Genomic DNA, 21,632 nt, shown 5'->3' with positions numbered 1-21,632 from the left:
AACTACATTTTGTGGACAATTGTATAGTTCTGGTGGAGTGATATGTTGTGATTAACCACTCTTAACATTTTCTTCAATAATTGATGCGATAGACTCATTTGCTGCGATATCACTTGTCTTACACGTCCTCACTAGGCAACCCTCATGTATTACCCATACCGAGGTACATGTTTTCAATACGTTTACATCATGTGCTGTAACAAACGTGGTACAATGACTAAAATGTTTTTGTAATAGATCATAAATTGGAACACCAAGATCATCTTCTCTAATAGATGCATCAAACAGGTCTTCTTCTGGTGGCTCATCTACAATAATTACTCTATAGAAGTCTTTGTATAACACTAATCTTGCAAGAGTAAGAGTTCTCAATTGACTGTTAGAAATTATCATATCGGTTTCAAAGGACGCTTTGATGAGATCGGTGGACGTTGAACATTTTTTTTCAAGTTCTTTAATGTTTACATTACTATTCTTGGGTTTATTGGGGTTTATCCACAAGTCGTCTGGAACAATGAGAGTATCTAACTTCAAACCTCCAGGAAGCTCATTAACAAAGTTTAACAGGGCACATTTATTCAAAGCCTGATTGATCTCGTCGTCAGTGAACAATCTTCTAGGATCTAAAAATCTCCTAATAGTCCAACCCTTGAACACAAATGGTAGTTGTGGCAACACACCAATAATTTGACGAAGGACAACCTTGGGGATATCATTCAAATCTTTACCGTCCAATAGTACTTGACCTGTACGATTAGTCGATAAGTTCTGCAACACAGAAAGTAAAGTTGTCTTACCGGCACCTGTTCTTCCAACTATACCGATGATTTCAGATTTAGTGGCTGCCACTGTGAGATGCTTCAATATCATAGACTCAGGATCAAAATCTGGACGAGTATATACGCAAGCGTTTTTCAACTCGACACCTGTATGGTCGGGAGTTATGTAATTTTCTACATCCATGATGTGTATTTTGGGGTGGTAGAAAATTCTCTTTAACCCGTAGAATTTCGTGTTTTCAGCCTTAAATTCAATGGCCCTTCTCCTTAGCAATTGAAGTTTATTAACTCTGTTTACTCCGTTGTTGGCAGGTTTGATTATGTATTCTTCGTGTGAATTAACGAATTTGCCAAACTTAAGTTTTTGACCGGGTGGTATAAAATGTGTGAACCTCTTAAGCGAACATGTATATATTTCAATTTTGGCGTATGTTTTACTGAATTTGCCAAAAGCTTCGGCTAAATTCATACACAAGGATAGAGCTAGTCCAAAATAACCAACTTTTAATTTGTATTTGGTGAATTTGTCCAACATGATTGGAAGAATGAAAACAAAAAATGTTGCACAAGAAAAAATGTATTTAAATATCAGCGTGCACCAAGTTAAGATTAGTCTATACAATAAACGACTTCTAATATAGTAATCAGTGTTTTCGATTAAATCTATAACCAGCGCAAGTTCATTTTTATAGCTTCTATAGATTGAAGATCCGGAAATGGCATTTTCACATACAGAATTGACCTGAGACATAGATTCTAACATTGCAACCTGTTTGTTCTTGGCAGAATTGATTAAGTTCAGTAGTATGAATTTGTACAAAATAGTCAATGTCACAATGAAGAAAGGGATAGAAATAGGAATCAAATAGAACAATGTAACAATGCTGGTGATTGCCTGTATGGAGCAACTTAAAAATAACAATAATATATATCCAACATCGTCGTCAGTCATAGTGGTATCACAGGATAAATATGTCATGACCTGATTAGCTTTTTTCTTTACCTTTATTACAGATGAACTGTTTTTAAAAATTGAATCGACGACGTATTCGTGAATTTTACGACAAGTTATATTTGACAAAATTGAAAACAATATTGTGGACAAAATGGTTAGAACAATAATAACTGAAACAAATAATGTCATAATTCTTAACCAGAAAGAACTATGGGCTTTAATTTCAGCTAAATCAAAGTATTGGCCATTCTTAAAGTCTCTAATGTGCTTAGATATGTAATCAGACAATCTAGTCGACAATACATATTTTATATTATCCATGACAGAAACTATGATGTTAATCAATAGATAAATCACGAAAAAACCTAAACAAGGAGCCAAGTAAATCATATAAGAATTAAATTTGACACCTGGAAATTCATCCTTGGTATATGATTTATATGATTCATCATATTTTTCTTTAGTTATTTCCATACGTACTTTTTTGTTTTTTACTCCATATGAACACATACTTAACATATCATTAGAAAGAAAGTGAATGTTGAAACCGCCAATGTTATTTGATATGAAATTGTAGTCTACGTTGCTTATTCTATTATTCTTGATAAAGTCGTGAAGATTTGAATAAAAATTCAACATCTGGTTATTAATGTTATATACAGGAGGATTCGGAACCTGGTTTATATCAGACGTTTTTGAACATATATCAAGAGTTTGTTTTGATGTTGTTAAAACAACACTTAAATCATTCTTTACCAATAGCCCTGTTTTAAGGTTAAACAGGTTATTGAATATAGTTTTGGAAACGTATGGATCTAGACCGTGGAACGAGGCGTCCAGACACATCAAGAATGAACATTGGCTGTTGTTGTACTCAGTGTTAACTTGATGGAATACCAAGTAAGCATATACTGCACGAGCCAATTCCATTCTTACACGTTGACCTCCACTTAAAGAATGAGCTCTGTCGGAGACTACTCTAAGGTCACCTTTATCCCATGTTGAAATATCGAATTCAAGCTCCACTGCTTTAAGGACTGTGTTGTAAATGTGTTCGTCGAAGCGATAGCCAAATGTGATATTTGACCTGATAGTACCCTGTTGTAGAAATATGTCTTGTGATGCATAAAATATTGGCATTGATGTGTGTAGAGGTATAACTGCCATAGAGCCCCCAACTAGGGTCATCTCACCAAGCATTGATTTGATAAAATTTGATTTACCTGATCCTTTGGAACCGGTGACAATGGCAATTTCGCCGCGTTTCAACTCGAAGTTTAAATTTTTTAAGAAAGTGTCGTATTTTTTATTTAATAGGTCATTACGTGTGTGGACCCATGTGAATGAAGCGTCTCTGAAGTACACAACAGTGTCATTGGGCAGTTGATCAGTTGTATCAGCGATAATTGAACTGACATTGGCTGAGCCAGTAAATTTATTATCACTTATATAGAAATTAGGAGGACAATCCTTTATGTATATTCCCATCCTTCTAAATGACACATAAGATTTTGCGATAGATCTGATACATCTTGGTAATAAAAACATTGATATTGCGATTCTTAGGAAAATATAAAATGATGTCATAAATCCTGCTGTATCAATATCAGTAATAACCGAAGCTTCTATAACAGAAGTCACAAAATATCTTTGAACAACGTAGAAAGTTGTTATTATACACATATTGTACAATGTCATGTTAAAATACGTAAGGAACATGTTGACGAAAAGAACTGATAGTTCGTTATTTCTACTTTTAGTAATAATATTGATTGCGATATCATCATAAAACATTTTTTTGATAAGTGGCAGTGAAGTTACAAAATCATTGCTCTTCGTTAATCTATAATCTCTCAGATAAAGAACGAACTTTATTGTAATGGCATTCAGTATTTCGAAAACAACCATAATGAATACAAATAAGATGCCCAAGAAATATAACACCCATATATTAAGCTTAACCTGTAATGAAAGCAAATAAACTCCATATCCGAAATCTACAAAAAAATCAACAATATATTTAACGGCCTCAATTGACTGTGAGACATAAAACGAATCGTTATACACGAAGTTAAAGATCTGGCCGTTGATATCTTTACATTGATGCCTCAATGCTTGGCAATAAAGCGGATTTTTGGAGCATTCGGAACCCGGTAAGCAACTGTGAAGAACCTGGTTGCACACATTCAATGAATTAGAGCCATTTATGCCATTCGAAAATTTCCTTCTATGACACATACCATGTTGAAAAACTCCAATCATATACAAGTAGTTAACAACACAAATCAGTCTCAAAAGGTAAAAATTTATATTTTCAATGAATAAAGCATCCGCAATCTGACATAGAATTATAGACAACAACAAGAAAAAAATCTTTACAAAACTTATAGATTTATCGTCCAATATTTCAAGTAACTTTTTAACCAAAATTGAAATGCTCATACTCAAAACATTTACTACTATCAATCCTGTAATAAGCATTAGGGCTCTTTTCCAAATAGTTAGAAATAAGGCCCTTAAGAGTATTGAGTTATAAGGTTTCTTAACACTGCCTCTCGATTTAAATTTCGATTCATCATATGATTCCAACCTAACTATTCCATCACTAACGTGTTTGGAAAATATTGGTTGCCATTTCAGAACCTGGTCTGAAATTGGTAGAGGATGATACTTGTATGGCTCAGTGTATTGCTTTGAAAGCAAACAAACCCATTTGTTAAGCCAGTGAAAGAATAAATACTTAAAAATACTTGAGTTATCATAGTATTTAAAATTACTATTCTTTATTCTACTGAAGTACGTTTTCGAATAAACCTTACTCTCCCAAATCAAAGGGTCAGGGTCATCTACTAACGTTTGCGATATAGTTCTGGAAGACTTATTCATTTATTATTATAAAATAATTATGATTTGTCTTCCAGAGATATATTTGATCAAATTGTCTATAATCATTATTTAACCATGATATTTGTATTTTTATTTAATATGTACACCATAACTATAATTAATAAAATTAATGTTAATTATTTATAAATGTCTGTCATACCATCTACGGTTGTCTTGATTTCAGAAGGTCTTCATGTAGTGTTATTAATCATTTTTAACTAAATTAATATGATTATTTGAAGATTATTTACGTCATATAATTAGTATATACATTACATAGCTTATTTTTTATTCTGTTAACTCATTATATATTGGTTATTTTGTTTTATTTTTACATAAAGTCTTTAAATCCACACATGTAATAACGTTTTATAAATTATATATTCAAGCAACTTTATTAAGTTATAATAATTACACATCAATGATAGATAAAAAGTCTTATTGCAATAATATAATAGGTAGTACTGTTAGATAAACCAGATTCTGTACAATTATATATTTTTGGTTGAGTTATAAGGTACCATTGAATGCTTTATTAATTTATTAAAATGTTATTCATATTTAAATCAATAGTTTATGATATAGGATCATATGTCTATATATCACCTGTTTATGCGTTTTCATGTGATTAGTCCGTGTCACCCTATCAGAAATGTGGGTTTTAGAGCCTTAGCATATTGTTTAAACTCCCTTGTTCTCATTAAATAATTTTTTTATAATATAATCTCTCTTATATATTTGTTTTTGTGTAGTAATTTTAATTTATTAAATTTTAAGGGCATAAATATTTATCAGTCAATTATCCATATTGCTAGTACCAAAAATCTAAATGTGTAAAGTTGACCCAAATATATATATATTATGTAAATTTCATTGTCCACATTTCATTTAAATCTACATTAAATTTACAGTATCTATATTAGATTTATAGATACTGTTTACTTGTATGTATCATTAATTATCGCAACGTATAGACGTCCAATAAAGTATTTGATCAGTAAAAACCGGTGCTAAAACGTGGTTTACGGATCCTGGTTTGTGTGACAGTAATGTTTTTTACATAAGTGTTTATTAACCGAGGTGGAATTTGTAAATATGGTTTAGCATTGGATAACTGGATAATAGGTCAATATACGGTGGAGTATTTGGCTACAATGGCATCACACATTAACTGTCCATAGTTGTTATGTTCAAGTACAATGAAGGAGCAGGGGATGCACAGGTACATCAGGGTGACCCAACTGACCCTAACGTGCTAATAGGATGAGTGTGGCACAGTTATGGAAGGTGTACCTGATCACCTGATGGTCGTACTCAGTGGAGACACCGTCGTCACAATAACCTTAAAATGGATAACTGTGTATAAAGTACACCTAATGTAGGTCGAACAACAAGACATGGTTTTAGTGTTATTCTATTGGTTCTAGGTGTAAGATTGAGTGTCGTATGACAATAATACAAAAACTTGAAACACTAAACAATGATATTCCAGTTCTAGTATGTCATCAGATGATATCCCACTTAGCTATTATTGGAATATATTATTATATTTATCATTGGTGTGTAAATAATGACCCCCGTCACAAATATAATACATGTGTGTTAATTGTGGTTAATTTCTAATTACCACATTCCATAGGTGCCATGTTCTATTATGTTTGTGTATGGTATGTTACCGATTTATACTGTTAAATGTCTTTATCAAATATACTAATAAAATTTAATTATTAATATAACAAAATTAACTAAACAAAAGTTTTTAAAATGTGTATAAGTTAGTACATTATTAGGTATATGTATGGAATCTGTAGGTTGACCCTATAAGAATGGATATATGTAATTCAGTTAAATCGTAATATAATTGCCAATATTTAGCTCAAATTTAAATATATATAATATTAAATTAATGAATATAATATAATTAAAAAAAGATAATATTGTGTGAGTAAAAAATATTATGTAATGTAATACCAACAGTATGCCATAAATAATCTCATGTGTTCATTCTAAAATTATATGTACCTTACTTTTAAGCAATTTTATATGTTATGAATATGTGCCAATCACCATTGAATTTTATAATTTCCCATTACCGAACTTTGGAAGACGATATTCTAACCTGATCCTGGTACGTTACACCCATCACCATACTATTGATATAACCCTAATAATTACACATTTATTATTACCATGGAATCGCATATATTCTCAATTTTTTATCTGAATATACTGTTCAGGTGCTACCATTATCGTATCTTAATCGACTATACTATGCTACTACATACAGCATGAGTACATATTCGCTAGACAATACATCCACTGTGTACATAGTTCTCATTAATTTTATAACACATTTGAACATATGGTACATTTAATTTACAGTAGTTGTTACCTTGTTGACTAATTTTGTTACAAATTGCTATTTTAGGCTCTCTTTTGATGCCTCGTTTCATCAATGGGGTGCTGCTATCTCATACATATATTAATGGTACCACTAATAGCCTACCAATAGTATCATATCATATGGATCCCAGTCCAGTCAACTGGTATTACCATAATATTGATGTATTTTCACCTTCTCAATTTACTCAGGGTCGGTTACTGTTGTTATATTATCCACGGCTTTAGATATTGGCTATTATTTGTTTATATTGCTTGATGCCATTGGTTGTTTACATATTATTTCAGTTGGTTATGATTGATTATAACATTGCTATTATTTCATAATGGATGATTATACTCTTGGTACAATTGGCTATAGTATCTTAATCCATGAATGATTATTAATAATCTGTAGCTGCCAAACCTTGACCTGCTGAACCCTCACCTTAGGAAGCTTCATCTGCCTTGCCTTCTGCCTAACCTTCAGCAGACAAGCCATCTGTTGATCCTCTTAAGGCACTACCTGAATCGGCTTCAGTAGGTTCACTACCTCCAGGTGCTACGCTAGCGGTATTCTCTTCATTCAGTGATCCAATTGATGTTGGTGTACCTTGTGAAGAACTTTAAAGGATCGTCTATGATGCAGACAAGCCGGAGGTAAGTGTTCCTGGTGCTGGTGCTGTCAGGGATGAAGTTATGTCAGTTTTGTTTCCCCTTTGTCTCACATTATTATTATGATTTCATGCATCAGGATTGGTTTTCCATTTTATATAAAATTCCACTATCGTTATCACGTTCAGCAAGTACACCCATACCAACATTGAGTAATCTATTGCCCATTTTTGAAAATAACATAATGGAAGTGCCCTTGAATTAATTATATACAATCAGAAATAAACAAAAATAGAAAATTTTTCATTATAAGATTTGATATTTAAATACTGTTTGTTGAATATTCGAATCGGAAATTTGTCATTTACATACACAGCTTTGAAACTCGATAATTACCTTGTTTTAATTACTTGAAATACAGGAAGTTCATCCATATAATGTAACATAAACGATAATGACTCACTTTAATAAAACGTAGATGGCCGACGAGGACCCGAGTCCCGTGTTTTGGGAGAGCCATGTGTATAACAAATCCGATATTAAAAAAATAAAAGACAATGGATTTAGCTATTACGATGATGCAACAATTTTCAGGTATCTGTTTTATAGCTGGTTCAACAAATGGGCCTTGGCTCTCTCTAGGAAGTATATGGAACCTTATAAGGTACACCCAATACAAGTTTCAGATCAGATTTTAAAATGGGAACCAATATTTTCTAAACATGTCAGTGACGGGTTAGTAAGATTGGATCTTTACGAGACCACTAAGTCCAGTAAGAAGCCTGTTAGACCATACCGATCCGTTTTGCTCCGCGCAATACTGTTGACGTCATGGAAAAGGTCATTTGCGTTGTTTTTTGCCCTTGTGATAGGGAGCATTTTGAGCATGAGCATATCCAGTTTGGTCAAAAAATTGCTTCAAATTCTAACCAAGCCTTCTATCCACTTGGCCAAAACGATACTGTTGTTGTTGGCTATTGAGGGCTTGCAAGTATTGGACGGGCTTCTACTTGAGAATATTAACTTTTATATTAACAGGATGGTTTACATACTCCATTACTTGTACGGTATCGTCCCCTTCCGCTACTCAATTTGTCACAGGCGCCTCTACTTCAACAACATCGATGGTTCAAATCTTTTGAACACGTGCAATCAGGTACTTCACAGCACTACGCCTGAATCACAGTGCTCTAAAAACCCATTATTCTGCCCAGCACTGCGTCATCAAGACAAGGAAATGAGTCCCAAGGTTTTCACATACGTGTTTTATGACTCGTTTTATATTGCCATGGCATTCGAGTCGACCAGATTTATTGTCGAGTTTCTAACGAATTTTATTTATGGAGTCTACCTGCTGTCGAGACACCTCAAGGCTAACTTATGGGTGTTGTACGTTACCGGATCGTTGTTTCTAGTTTTTATGGTTTCCATTGAGATTTTTAACGCAGTTATTTATAAATACCTTTTATTCATGAGAGATTATAAAGTAACAAAGTACAATAACATCCTTGGAAGACTAAGTAATATTAAAAAAATGTTCTGTGACGACATTGGATTTAATATTATTACTCAAACAAGGAATGACGAACTTTCATTGATTTTCATTAAAATTGCCATCACGTTTATAAACATGTGTTTGTACAGCACCTCAATTAACGTCTCATTTTACTTGATTAAATGTTATTTTGTTAAGACAGTTAATGATGCGGGTGTTGTTACTGATATTAACACTGCAGCATTTATGACAACGTTTTATATATACATGAGAATAGTCACTTCGATGTTTATAATTCCTAGGGCTATAAACGTTGTCGGAATGGCTTATGCTTCGTATAAAAGATTAAATAAGTATCTCTCTGGATGTTCCCCTAATTTCTATGTCGCTGATAATAAATTTACTGGCTCAGCCAATGTCAGTTCAATTATCGCTGATACAACTGATCAACTGCCCAATGACACTGTTGTGTACTTCAGAGACGCTTCATTCACATGGGTCCACACACGTAATGACCTATTAAATAAAAAATACGACACTTTCTTAAAAAATTTAAACTTCGAGTTGAAACGCGGCGAAATTGCCATTGTCACCGGTTCCAAAGGATCAGGTAAATCAAATTTTATCAAATCAATGCTTGGTGAGATGACCCTAGTGGGTGGCTCAATGGCAGTTATACCTGTACACACATCAATGCCAATATTTTATGCATCACAAGACATATTCCTGCAACAGGGTACTATTAGATCCAACATTGTATTTGGTCATAAGTTTGACGAGCATTTGTACAAGACTGTGTTGAAGGCTGTTGAACTTGAATTTGACATATCAACATGGGAGAAGGGTGACCTCAGAGTAGTGTCAGATAATGCCCCTTCACTCAGTGGAGGTCAACGTGTAAGAATGGAGTTGGCTCGTGCAGTGTACGCTTATTTGATATTCCATCAAGTAAACAAGGAGTATAATAACAGCAAGTGTTCGTTTTTGATGTGTCTGGATGCATCGTTCCATGGCCTAGATCCATACGTATCCAAAACTATATTCAATAACCTGTTTAACGTTAAATCAGGGCTATTGGTAAAGAACGATTTAAGTGTCGTTTTAACATCGTCGAAACAGATACTGGATACGTGCACCAAGTCATGTGATCCAGCCCAATTCCCGAAAGTGCCAATTTTTAACGTCAAGAACAAGGAGCTGGCCTTCTTATCCTATCTAGGAAACTTCATCAGGAACAAGAGGCACGAGGGCGACTTCAACTATTCGACATATTCTAAAGCTGGCTATTACACCCTTAATCGCCTAAACAACGACATGCTTGGTTTTTGTTTTTCCGACAATTCCAGGTCGAGTCGTGCCCAGTTAATCAAACAACTATATCGGGATTCATTCGTAAAATACAACAAAAATCTCTTCGGAAAAGTTTGGTTCAAGCCGTATTTTATGTTCATGAAGCCCGCTGCAGTCTCATTTGCTTTATATATAATACTAACTGTCGCTTTAAATGCCATGGATTACGTTAAACTAGTATTGTCGACGAACTTATCAGACTACATCACCAAAAACATCAACGATCACAACAAGGGGACCATAGTGGACCTTGCTGAGATTAAATCCCGCAGTAATTCGGCACTAAAAGTGACAGTAATATTTGTATCAGTAATTATCGCATTGTCCTTGTTGGCCACTTTAGCCATTTCCGCGGCTTCTTTGATTTCATGTCGGAAACTTCACGAATATGCTCTCCACGCAATTTTCAACTATAGGTCATCCTTAGTCAAAATTAAGAAACAGATCAATCACATGATAACTTTTCTGTCTTGTGATATTATGATTACGGATGATATTACAGGGTTATTTATTGCTTTATTCTTATTTTCATCAATTCAGACTGTCACCAACTTAATTACTTTGTTCTATGTAATTCCCATATCCGTTCCTTTCATTCTTCTCACTTTGGTTATAATATATATTTATATTTTGAGGAGGTTTATAGGTAACGCTGTAAACTTACATATTGGGATATTGGAGGCCCAATCTCAAATGAACTGTGTAATAGAAAGTTCTATTTCAGGAGGATCTGTGTACAGAACCTTCAATAGAAATTCAAATCAGTTACGAGATTTTTTGGAACATAGGGATTATCTAGCCAGAGGCAAGTTCCTTATTGCTGCTGCCGTCTCGTGGTCAACAATCTTGTTTACATGGATATTCTCATTAACCACATTCATTATACTGGTAATCCCAATCATTCTGGACAAATACACCAAGTACAATATGATGGTTGGTTATTATGGTTTAGCGCTATCGCTTTGTACGAATGTGATCAAGTCATTTAGCAACTTTTCGTTTATGTATGCTTGTAATCAAATGAATATCAGTTCAATTGATAGGTTCCAGTACTTCATTCCTCCGGGTCAAAAGCTCAAGTTCGACAAGTGTCCCAACACCCATGAAGAATATGTAGTTAATCCTGCGAATAAACATGTTAGTGAGATGGATAAAAAACAATTGTTAAGGAGAAGGGCCATAGAATTTAAAGTTGAAAACAAAAGGTTTTATGCTTTGAGAAGACTATTCTACCATCCTAAATTACATATCCTCGATGTCAACGATTACCTAACCCATGATCGCACAGGTGTCCAGCTGAAAGACGTGTGTGTGTACACAACACCCGACCTTAACCCAGAAGGCATGATTCTAAAACACTTCACTGTGTCAGCTGGTAAATCTGAGATCATAGGTATAGTTGGAAGAACAGGTGCTGGTAAGACAACATTATTATCCGTTTTACAGAATTTAATATCAAATAGAACTGGCCAAGTACTGTTGGATGGCAAGGACCTGAATGATATCCCCAAGGTTGTTCTCAGACAAATCATAGGTGTTCTACCACAACTGCCATACGTATTCAAGGGTTGGACTATTCGTAAGTTACTAGATCCCAGGAAGATGTTTACTGACGACGAAATCAACCAGGCTTTGAGTAAATGTGGTCTGCTTAATTTTGTTAACGAGCTTTCTGGAGGAAGGAAATTGAATAGTATTTTGGTACCCGAGGATCCTCTTTTATATCATCAGAAATCAAAAGAAGCTCAACCCAGCTCATTCAAATACAAGTCAATGAAATTGACTAAAGATGGAGATCAAAGCGATATGTTACTGTCCAATACCCAACTCAGAACTCTTTCATTGGCCAGACTTGTGTTATACAGGCACTTCTTTAGGCTTATAGTAGTTGATGAGCCCCCTGAGGAAGATCCCGAAAAAGCCGACGTCAGAAAGGATGATCTTTCAGTTCCAATTTATGATATTCTACAGAAAAACTTTAGTCATTGCACCACGTTCGTCACAGCACATGATGTCAACGTATTAAAATCTTGTACCTCTGTGTGGGTGATACATGAGGGGTGTGTAGTAAAAACGTGTAAAGCCAGTGAAGTATCCGCAAATGAGTCTATCGCATCGATTATTGAAGAAAATGTTAAGCGTGATTAAATGAAACATATTTTTAGTGGCTTGAATGTAGCAAATTAAATGTGTGTTATTATATAACACAGTATTTAAAAATCATTCTAATATTATAATTTTAAACTAGTTGGTAACATCCATATGCTTGTTATTATCGACATTACATAAAAATATATATATATTAAATATTAGCATTTATTTAATTATAATACGGAATCCACACATACAGCCCTACAGATGATAGACGAGACAATCTTACTAATTATAGGATACTAAATTTTAACACATTTAAGTGTATATTATGGAATTGAGATTATGAAAATTTCAAGTGTGATAAGTGACGTAACAATAAAGTTATTATATACAACATAACATATACATTATACTTTGTACTATTTTACAAATATCTTTTTATATCTAATTTTAAATCACCCTTGTCATCACGCCATGTTCTTACAAACCTTTGTCTGAATAAGTACCAACCTAGATTTTTATTGGACATCCTGTGTGTGGGTTTAGGGTTTTAACTTTAGTTTTTTCGTCTGGATAAGTTTGCTGTACACCTAAGGATCGTGGATAGGTGATAATCGAAAACCTCAAATAAGGCCATTTAATTACCCTAAACTCGGATTTTATGGATAACTTCAAAAACATAAATTAGAACAGAAAAAGTAACATTTTTATAAATATGTAAGGATATTTAGTTTAATGTATCATAGATACGCATCATTATGAGAGATGCTAAAATGAAATTGTCCAAAAACATCATTAAATAGAGTAGAACATTCTTCAGAAGTGTATAAATGTGTGCCGAAACTGTGAAAACAGATTAGATCATTTTACAGATATTTTTTCATATCCAATACAAAATCTCCTTTGAAATCTGCCCATGTTTTTCTGAACGTTTGCCTAAATATGTACCAACCAAGGTTACTTTTAGACATTCTGTGATTTGGTCGGAATTTTGGAAGATGATACCCTAAGCTAATTCTGGTAACGCTATAGCCAACAGATACTTTCGCCCAAAACGAACGAGCAATACCGCCTATGACTTTTTGCAGCCCTTGAATTGTGAACCCATAGGGATTTCCTCTAAACGAATATTTAGCCATTCCAATGTAATGAAGTGGAGTACAAAAACTGTTAGAGAAATACATGACCAGAGTCATTGCTCCAACTCTAGTTCTGTTACTGATAATTTTTCTGGCTGCTGAAACTCTAGAGTGCATGGCCATCAAAGCAAAAACAAATATGATAGGGAAGGGTACAAGCAAAAGCAAAAACAGATCATAGTGCCAGCTCCAGCATGGAAAAAGTTTGCCAAAGTTGTCAATAAAGAACAAAGTAAGCGTCCCCAAGTTATCGAAGATAGGAATAAACATGTTAATTCTATGGCATTTATCCCTTTTTAACAGAGCGTAAGGAACGGTACCAGGAAATAAAAAAGTCATATAAGGATTAAGACACCAATACATCATAAGAGGAGATATTAAAGTGAAGATTCCGTCTTTTCCCACTCGTTTCTTACAGTCTTGACAAAGAGCATTACAATCAGATTTTTTACTTTGCTGATTTACCTTTTGTTTCTCTTTTTCCTTTTTTTCATCCGGTGAAAAACATAGGTCAATAAGCATGTCAAAAATACTTTCAGCATCATTGATCTCAATTTCTTCATATTCTTGCTTTTTTATTTCAGGTTCTTTTGCGTTTTCTATTTTAGGCGGTTTAAAAGTGTGATCTTTGATGACAAAATTAAAATAATACCAAAGGAAAACAGAGCACCCAGTAAAAAGGACGCATATCCAAGCCTGAATTTTAATCATCAGCAGAGGATTATCATACCAAATTCTATCGAGAATAAATTGAACAACAAATATAAATATACGGGTCATGTTGAACATGATGGCGACAACTGACATATATTGAGCAATAAGAGGCATGAAAGCAGAGTCACTAATTCCGAAAGGAAACCCCTCGAAACTAAGAGATACATAGGCATGATAACCGAGCTCCTTGGAGAAATATAAACCAGCTAAAAACCACACTCTAACACAAAACAAACCGGCGAAAGCTGTTACTGCGATATATCTGCGCACTCTCTTACCCTTATTCTTGTCGCCGTCTCCAGTATCACGATCAGCTCCAGCTGCGTGAAAGATCCCGTACTCTATCATGTTACCTGCCAAAATTAGAAGGACCCGAAGACTAAATAACTTGTCGAAAAATATACCGATATTGTGAATTGGGATCTTGAAGGCAACAGCATAATGCCTAGATGTAATGTCGATAATCTGGAAGATCAAGTACGATGATAAGGCTAAGAAGGCAGACAAGACCTTGCAATACATATCATCGTGCCCACAATGATTAGGAGGCGGGGATTCTTTAGATTTATCGGACATTTGTATCTTCTATATATAAGCAGAGTCCAATGAATGTGTGTTGAAGAATATAGGTAACTAAAAGTGTTTAGAGCAACATGAGATACCCATAGAGATTGTATACTAGTATATAGTATGAAGAAGATATTACACATGGAAGAAATTACACATAGTATAAGGATGTTAAAAATGCTTTACAAATCCAAACAGCTTAATGCCTGAGTCAATAAGTGAGGAGTATAGACACCAACACAACACAATCCTGGTATCAACCGAGATTTGGACACTTGATAAAGGTTCTTCCATTTTATCATCACACACCGTGATGTTTGATATAATATTATAACTAGTAGAAAGGAGAAATAGAATATGAAGTCCCAAAAAAAAGAAAAATTTCTCATTGTCTTATATGTGTCAAAGACCTTTTTTATCGAGTCAGTTTATGTCTTATTCGTGTTAAGTATATCTGACCAAAAATGTATTATATATATATAGTATATATAAATAATCAATTAAAAACATTTTACCGATGAAATTTTTATTATTCAACGATACACTCCTAAATGTGCTCCAACAACCATTTCCTCATTAAGTTCCTTAGTCATCAAATAGGTTTTGTGAGTTTTGTTCAATAATTTGAATTTATTGCTGAACTAGTTTGTATTAGATGTCCCGTAATAAGCAGTTGTGCCATCACTAAATCAATACATATGTAAAGTTGACGCATACATAATTTCATTTTGTTTATTTAAAAATTAATAAACGATTCTTTAGAGATACTACCAGTATGAGATGCATCTAAAAGAGATATGGTGAGAAATGAATTTTAGGAGATACATTTCGTACACTAGGTTGATGAATTGATTTATTTATAATTGTTATTTTATATAACTAAGAATACAAAGATAATTGATTCATAATAATAAAGAGATATAGTCTGGAAAATAGAAACATATACCATATTTAGCCTTGAACGGACGAAAATTTTGTTAAGACATCGAAACAACTTCTAAGACGGGAGATTGTATACAATATTATCAGGGAATAGGAATTAATATAGGTATTTACAGCAACCGCAACAGTTGTCACAACTAAGCTATTTTACCACCGTATATGTGTAATTCCGAATTATAAGTAATTGAGAAATTCAGTATCTAGTGTTTTGTAATATAACTTTATTTGTCATCGGCATGTTAAAATATTCTTGGAATTTACAAATTTAATTTGTAAATTCTGTTAAATCTCCTCCTTTTATATTTCGACATAACATTTGTTAGTTTATTGGTTACATTTTATCATAGTTAAACGATGAACAAACGCTTGATGACCAAGGATTTAAATCTTGAGGAGGGACCGGAAGAATGGTTTTGGCAAAGTGACTTGTATACGAAGTCGTATTTTAAGGACAGGAAGCACAAAAAATACCTATACTATGACACGGCCTGTTTTATAAAATATTTCTTTTTTCACTGGCTGACAAAATGGGTTAACAATGTTACTTACGACCACGTACAACCATATAAGTTACATCCATTGCCGGTATCGGACCAGATTTTGAGATGGCAGCCGATTTTCTCGAAACACGTTAGCGACGGCCTAGTAAGGCTGGAAGAATATGAAACTTCAAAGTCGGTACCCGGAAAAAAGAAAGCAAAAAGACCATACCGATCATTACTTTTCAGAGCATTGTTATTGACCATATGGAAGAGAGCACTTGTAGTGATTATAGGTTTGATTTTAGTAAATGTTTTAAGCATGAGCATTTCAATTTTGGTTAAAAAATTGGTTGTTAAACTGGGAGATAAATCAATTAACATAAAGCAAACTGTAGGTTTATTGGTAGCCATCATAGCCTGTCAAATAGCAGATGGACTGATTTTGGAAAATATAAGCTTCTATACATATCGGTTGATTACTATTGTGCAGTATTTAATATCGTTCGGTATTTTCCACCATGCCCTCTGCTACAGAAGAAAATTCTCAAACAACGTCAACGGCACTAATACCCTTGGGGTGTGTAATCAGGTACTACATAGTTGTTCCCCTGACTCGGAATGTTCAAAGAATCCATTATACTGTCAAGCACTACGTTACCAGAACAAGGAAATTAACCCAAAAGTTTTTTATTTTGAGTCCAAGGATTCCTTTTATTTCTCCCAATCGTTCAACGCAATTAAAATATTCATTGAGTTTGCCACCAACTTTAGTTACGGAATATTCTTACTCGCTCGTCAAATTAAAATGAAAATGTGGGTGTTATATGTAGTTGGAATTGTGTTTACAATTCTTATGATATTTGTCGAGTTATTGAGTACAATTACAATTAAATTCGTATTATACTTGAGGGATTATAAGATGTCAAAGTGTAACTACATGTTCCCGTACTTGTCTCTGATTAAGAAAATGTTCAATGACGATATTGCAGTAAACATAATCACACAGTGTAGAAACAACGAGCTCACAATGATTGTTATTAACATCTTCTTGACCTTCCTGAACTTGACGATGTTCAGCACCTGTATAAATGTGTCATTTTATATAATACAATACGCATTCGTCAAGTCCGTGCGCGGTGTGAGTGTTGTTACGGACATTAACGCAGCGGGTTTCATGGCAGCATTCTATATTTTCCTTAGAATCGCTATATCCATGTTTATGGTGCCTAGAGCTATCAAGGTGTGTGGTGTGGCATTTGTTTCATTTAAGAGATTTGAGGAATACGTGAGAGAATGTGCCCCTAATTTTTACATCAGCGATAACAAATTTGTTCCAGCCTCCAATATGAATTCAAACGTTGATCAAGTTACCAATCAACTTCCCAATGAAGTTGTCGTCTACTACAAGGACGCTAATTTCACTTGGGTCCACACACGCAATGACCTATTAAATAAAAAATACGACACTTTCTTAAAAAATTTAAACTTCGAGTTGAAACGTGGCGAGATGGCTATTGTTACAGGTTCTCAAGGTGCTGGCAAATCTAACTTCATAAAGTCAATGCTTGGTGAGATGACCCTGGTTGGGGGCTCTATGGCAGTAGTGCCTCTACACACTTCTATGCCAATATTCTATGCATCACAAGACATATTCCTGCAACAGGGTACTATCAGGTCAAATATCACATTTGGCTATCGCTTCGACGAACACATTTACAACACAGTCCTTAAAGCAGTGGAGCTTGAATTCGATATTTCAACATGGGATAAAGGTGACCTCAGAGTAGTGTCAGATAATGCCCCTTCACTGAGTGGAGGTCAACGTGTAAGAATGGAGTTGGCTCGTGCAGTGTACGCTTATTTGATATTCCATCAAGTAAACAAGGAGTATAATAACAGCAAGTGTTCATTCTTGATGTGTTTGGATGCCTCGTTTCATGGCCTAGATCCATATGTGTCCAAAAATGTATTCAATAACCTGTTTAACCTTAAAACAGGCCTATTGGTAAAGAATGATTTAAGTGTCGTTTTAACATCGTCGAAGCAGTCTCTTGAATTGTGTTTGAAATCATCAGATGTAGGCCAATTGCCCGATTGTTCTGTTTATAATCTTAAAAATGAATCGTTGAAATTTTATTCAAGTCTTCAAGACTTCGCCAAAAACAGGAAGGTAAATAGTGCTGATTTTAAGTACCTATCATCTAATAACAACACACCTTATTACATGAACTCCTTGACCAAAGACATGGTTAATCTCTGCTCATCTGGTACCAAGGATAAAATGTGCAATTGCGAATTAACCAGAGAAAAATATACGAGATCATTCAAATCTTACGTCAAAAATGAGCTTACAGGTGTTAGATTTAACTCATATTTAACCTATATGCTCCCAGCAGCCGGAGCTTTCACTCTCTATATAATTTTTAACACATCAGTTAATATTATGGATACTCTGAAGTTCGTCTTTGCAACAAGAACAACAGACTTCATAGGAAGACAAATTAAACAGTTCAAGGATGGAGAAGCAATTGATTTGGATTTAGTTAAATCAAGAGCTAACCTATCACTTAAAGTTACCACAATGTTCGTGTCACTGATAATTATTCTATCATTCCTAGCAACATTGATAATGACCACAGCCTCAGTTGTATCATCTCGTAAACTACATGAGTACACCATTAATTCAATCTTCAACTGTAGTTCAGCAGTTCTAAAAATAAAGAAAAATATTAGTCAAGTCATAACGTATCTAGCTGCAGATATGATTCTCATTGACGATTCTGTAGCCTTCTTCTTGGGAATAGTATTGTTTTTGTTCCTCCAGTTTTTAACTAACATAGTTACATTATTCTACTTAATTCCAATTTCGATACCATTTGTATTTGTGGCATTAGTATTTATCTTCTACTTTGTCATGTTAAAATATGTACGGTCGAATAGGGGGCTATATCTTTCACATATGGAAACCTTTTCCCAAGTTACCTCTGTATATGAAAAGGCAATAGCAGGATCATCAGTTTACAGGAGTTTCGAAAGATACGGCGACCTCTTAAACGGTTTTACTGAACACAGAGACTACAGAGGACGATACAACTTCATGATCTACGCAATTATATCATGGGCCAGTACGGTGTTCAACTGGACATTTTCTTTGACCACCCTTATGGTACTCGTCATACCAATAGTTTTGGATAAGTATACAAAGTATAAGATGAAGGTTGGATACTTCGCTCTTGCTTTATCGTTGTGTATGAATGTTAACAAGACGTTCATCAAATTGACACTTAACACAGGCCTCTTTGACATGACTATGTGCTCCGTTCTGAGGTTCAGATACTTCATTCCCCCGGGTCAAAGACTTAGGTTCGGCAAATTTGTTAATGCTCATGAAGAAAATCTTCTAAACCCTACAAATAGAGGAAGTGTTATCATTAATAAGGCTCAATTGATGAGGAGAAGAATAGCTGAGTTCAGAGCCGATAACAAAAAAAGTCTTTGGCTGAGAAAGCTGTTCTTCAATCCCAAGGTGACTATTTTGGACATTGGTCGATATCTGACTCCAGATCACTCAGGCGTTGAGTTGAGGGATGTCTGTGTTTACACTTCTTCAATCCACAATAACAAAGGCATGATATTGAAGCACCTTACCCTGTCAGCCCATAAATCTGAGATTATTGGTATGGTTGGCAGAACAGGTGCTGGTAAGACAACCCTGTTGTCAGTGTTACAGAACATAATATCAAATCGAACTGGCCAAGTACTGTTAGATGGTAAGGACGTGAATGTAATCCCCAAGGTTGTACTAAGGCAAATAGTTGGCGTTCTACCTCAGCTTCCATTTGTTTTTAGAGGATGGAATATTCGCAGGTTCCTTGATCCCAGAAGATTGTTTACTGACGACGAGGTTAACCATGCTCTTAATAAGTGTGGCTTACTAGAATTCGTGAACTCTCTGCCCGGCTCCAAGGGTCTCGATACTGTTATATTGGCTGACAATGTTGGCTTAAATTTTATGCCTAAAAGTACAAGAGCAAGGGCATTTGAAAAGGAAAGGTCAATGTCAATGGATTTCACCAAAGTAGGCTTTGAAAGTGACATGTTACTGTCCAATACCCAACTCAGAACTCTTTCATTGGCCAGACTTGTGTTATACAGGCACTTCTTTAGGCTTATTGTAGTCGATGAGCCCCCTGAGGAAGATCAGGATGCCCCCAGTTCCAGCCATGATGACCTTGCAGTTCCAATTTATGATCTCTTGCAGAAACATTTTAGTCATTGTACAACGTTTGTCACAGCACACGATGTCAACGTATTAAAATCTTGTACCTCTGTATGGGTGATACATGATGGGTGTGTAGTAAAAACTTGTAAGGCCAGCGACGTAGCTGCTAGTGACTCTATTTCATCAATTATAGAGCAAAACGTGAAAAAATTTTAAATTGTCATTTAAATTTTATTATTCAACGACCAAAGTTTAATAGAATGCTTCTACAGTTTATTGTACTTTGACTGTAATTTTTTAATTGCACTTTATGTGATATAAGTATTGTTAGCCAATATTTTTAATAAATATATTGTAATAATCTGTCAATTTGGCAAATATAATGTACTAATGTGTCTAGCATCCAACATATAGATGTGTGGCACTATAAAAAGCTACAATTGACCATTAATCCTATAAAACAACAACAAATAAGGTATAATAATATTTAAATATGTATAAAATTTTATTATAACCAAAAATTACTAAATTCAATTAAAAATATTTTATTATATATAACTTAATTCTATCCTTAAATCTGTCCATGTCTTTATAAACCTTTGTCTAAATATTCACCAACCTTTTTTAACATTTTTGGCTAATACACATCATTTTGATATTATATCACAACACATAAAAAACCATAATGATATTCCTGTAATGTTATACCCATCACCTAATTATTGCTAATACCTTAATTATGATACTTTTGCCATGGAATCTTACACATTTTTATTTTTTCTATACGTTTTGTGAAGATAATACAATAATTATCATATCTTAATCAAAGATACATCTACCACTTGTTTTAAACTTTTATGGTTTCTACATAAAACAATTAGTCATGGACTGTCAATCTTCTAGCACAGAACTGCGAACACACATATTATCCTAGGCTATTAACACATATAAACAATACTACATTGAAATTACACTGTTACTACATTGTTGAGTAATTATGTAATAACTTGTAA

The 21,632-nt window shown here is 34.2% G+C and overlaps 5 protein-coding genes across 5 annotated transcripts; 3 read left to right on the top strand and 2 right to left on the bottom strand.

Moving 5' to 3' along the window:
- Positions 1-51: 51 nt before the first annotated feature.
- Positions 52-4,620, bottom strand: TOT_010000008 (ABC transporter; the record flags this gene model as incomplete). The annotated part of the gene is made up of 1 exon (XM_009690545.1): positions 52-4,620. The coding sequence occupies one exon, from the start codon at positions 4,618-4,620 to the stop codon at positions 52-54; it is 4,569 nt and encodes a 1,522-aa protein (XP_009688840.1).
- A 1,280-nt stretch (positions 4,621-5,900) lies between these two features.
- On the top strand, positions 5,901-7,740 carry TOT_010000007 (hypothetical protein; the record flags this gene model as incomplete). Its single annotated transcript, XM_009690544.1, has 5 exons — positions 5,901-5,998; positions 6,655-6,752; positions 7,049-7,185; positions 7,418-7,539; positions 7,632-7,740. 5 exons carry the CDS (start codon positions 5,901-5,903, stop codon positions 7,738-7,740), a joined length of 564 nt encoding a protein of 187 aa, XP_009688839.1.
- A 352-nt stretch (positions 7,741-8,092) lies between these two features.
- Positions 8,093-12,607, top strand: TOT_010000006 (uncharacterized protein; the record flags this gene model as incomplete). The annotated part of the gene is made up of 1 exon (XM_009690543.1): positions 8,093-12,607. One exon carries the CDS (start codon positions 8,093-8,095, stop codon positions 12,605-12,607), a length of 4,515 nt encoding a protein of 1,504 aa, XP_009688838.1.
- An 812-nt stretch (positions 12,608-13,419) lies between these two features.
- On the bottom strand, positions 13,420-14,982 carry TOT_010000005 (conserved hypothetical protein; the record flags this gene model as incomplete). Its single annotated transcript, XM_009690542.1, has 1 exon — positions 13,420-14,982. One exon carries the CDS (start codon positions 14,980-14,982, stop codon positions 13,420-13,422), a length of 1,563 nt encoding a protein of 520 aa, XP_009688837.1.
- A 1,287-nt stretch (positions 14,983-16,269) lies between these two features.
- On the top strand, positions 16,270-20,835 carry TOT_010000004 (uncharacterized protein; the record flags this gene model as incomplete). Its single annotated transcript, XM_009690541.1, has 1 exon — positions 16,270-20,835. One exon carries the CDS (start codon positions 16,270-16,272, stop codon positions 20,833-20,835), a length of 4,566 nt encoding a protein of 1,521 aa, XP_009688836.1.
- Positions 20,836-21,632: the final 797 nt, after the last annotated feature.

The sequence above is a fragment of the Theileria orientalis genome, chromosome 1 (genome assembly GCF_000740895.1).
Source record: "Theileria orientalis strain Shintoku DNA, chromosome 1, complete genome".
Taxonomy (NCBI): Eukaryota; Apicomplexa; class Aconoidasida; order Piroplasmida; family Theileriidae; genus Theileria; species Theileria orientalis.
Note: the sequence above shows the minus strand (reverse complement) of the source record. Positions and strands in the feature narration are given on the sequence as shown.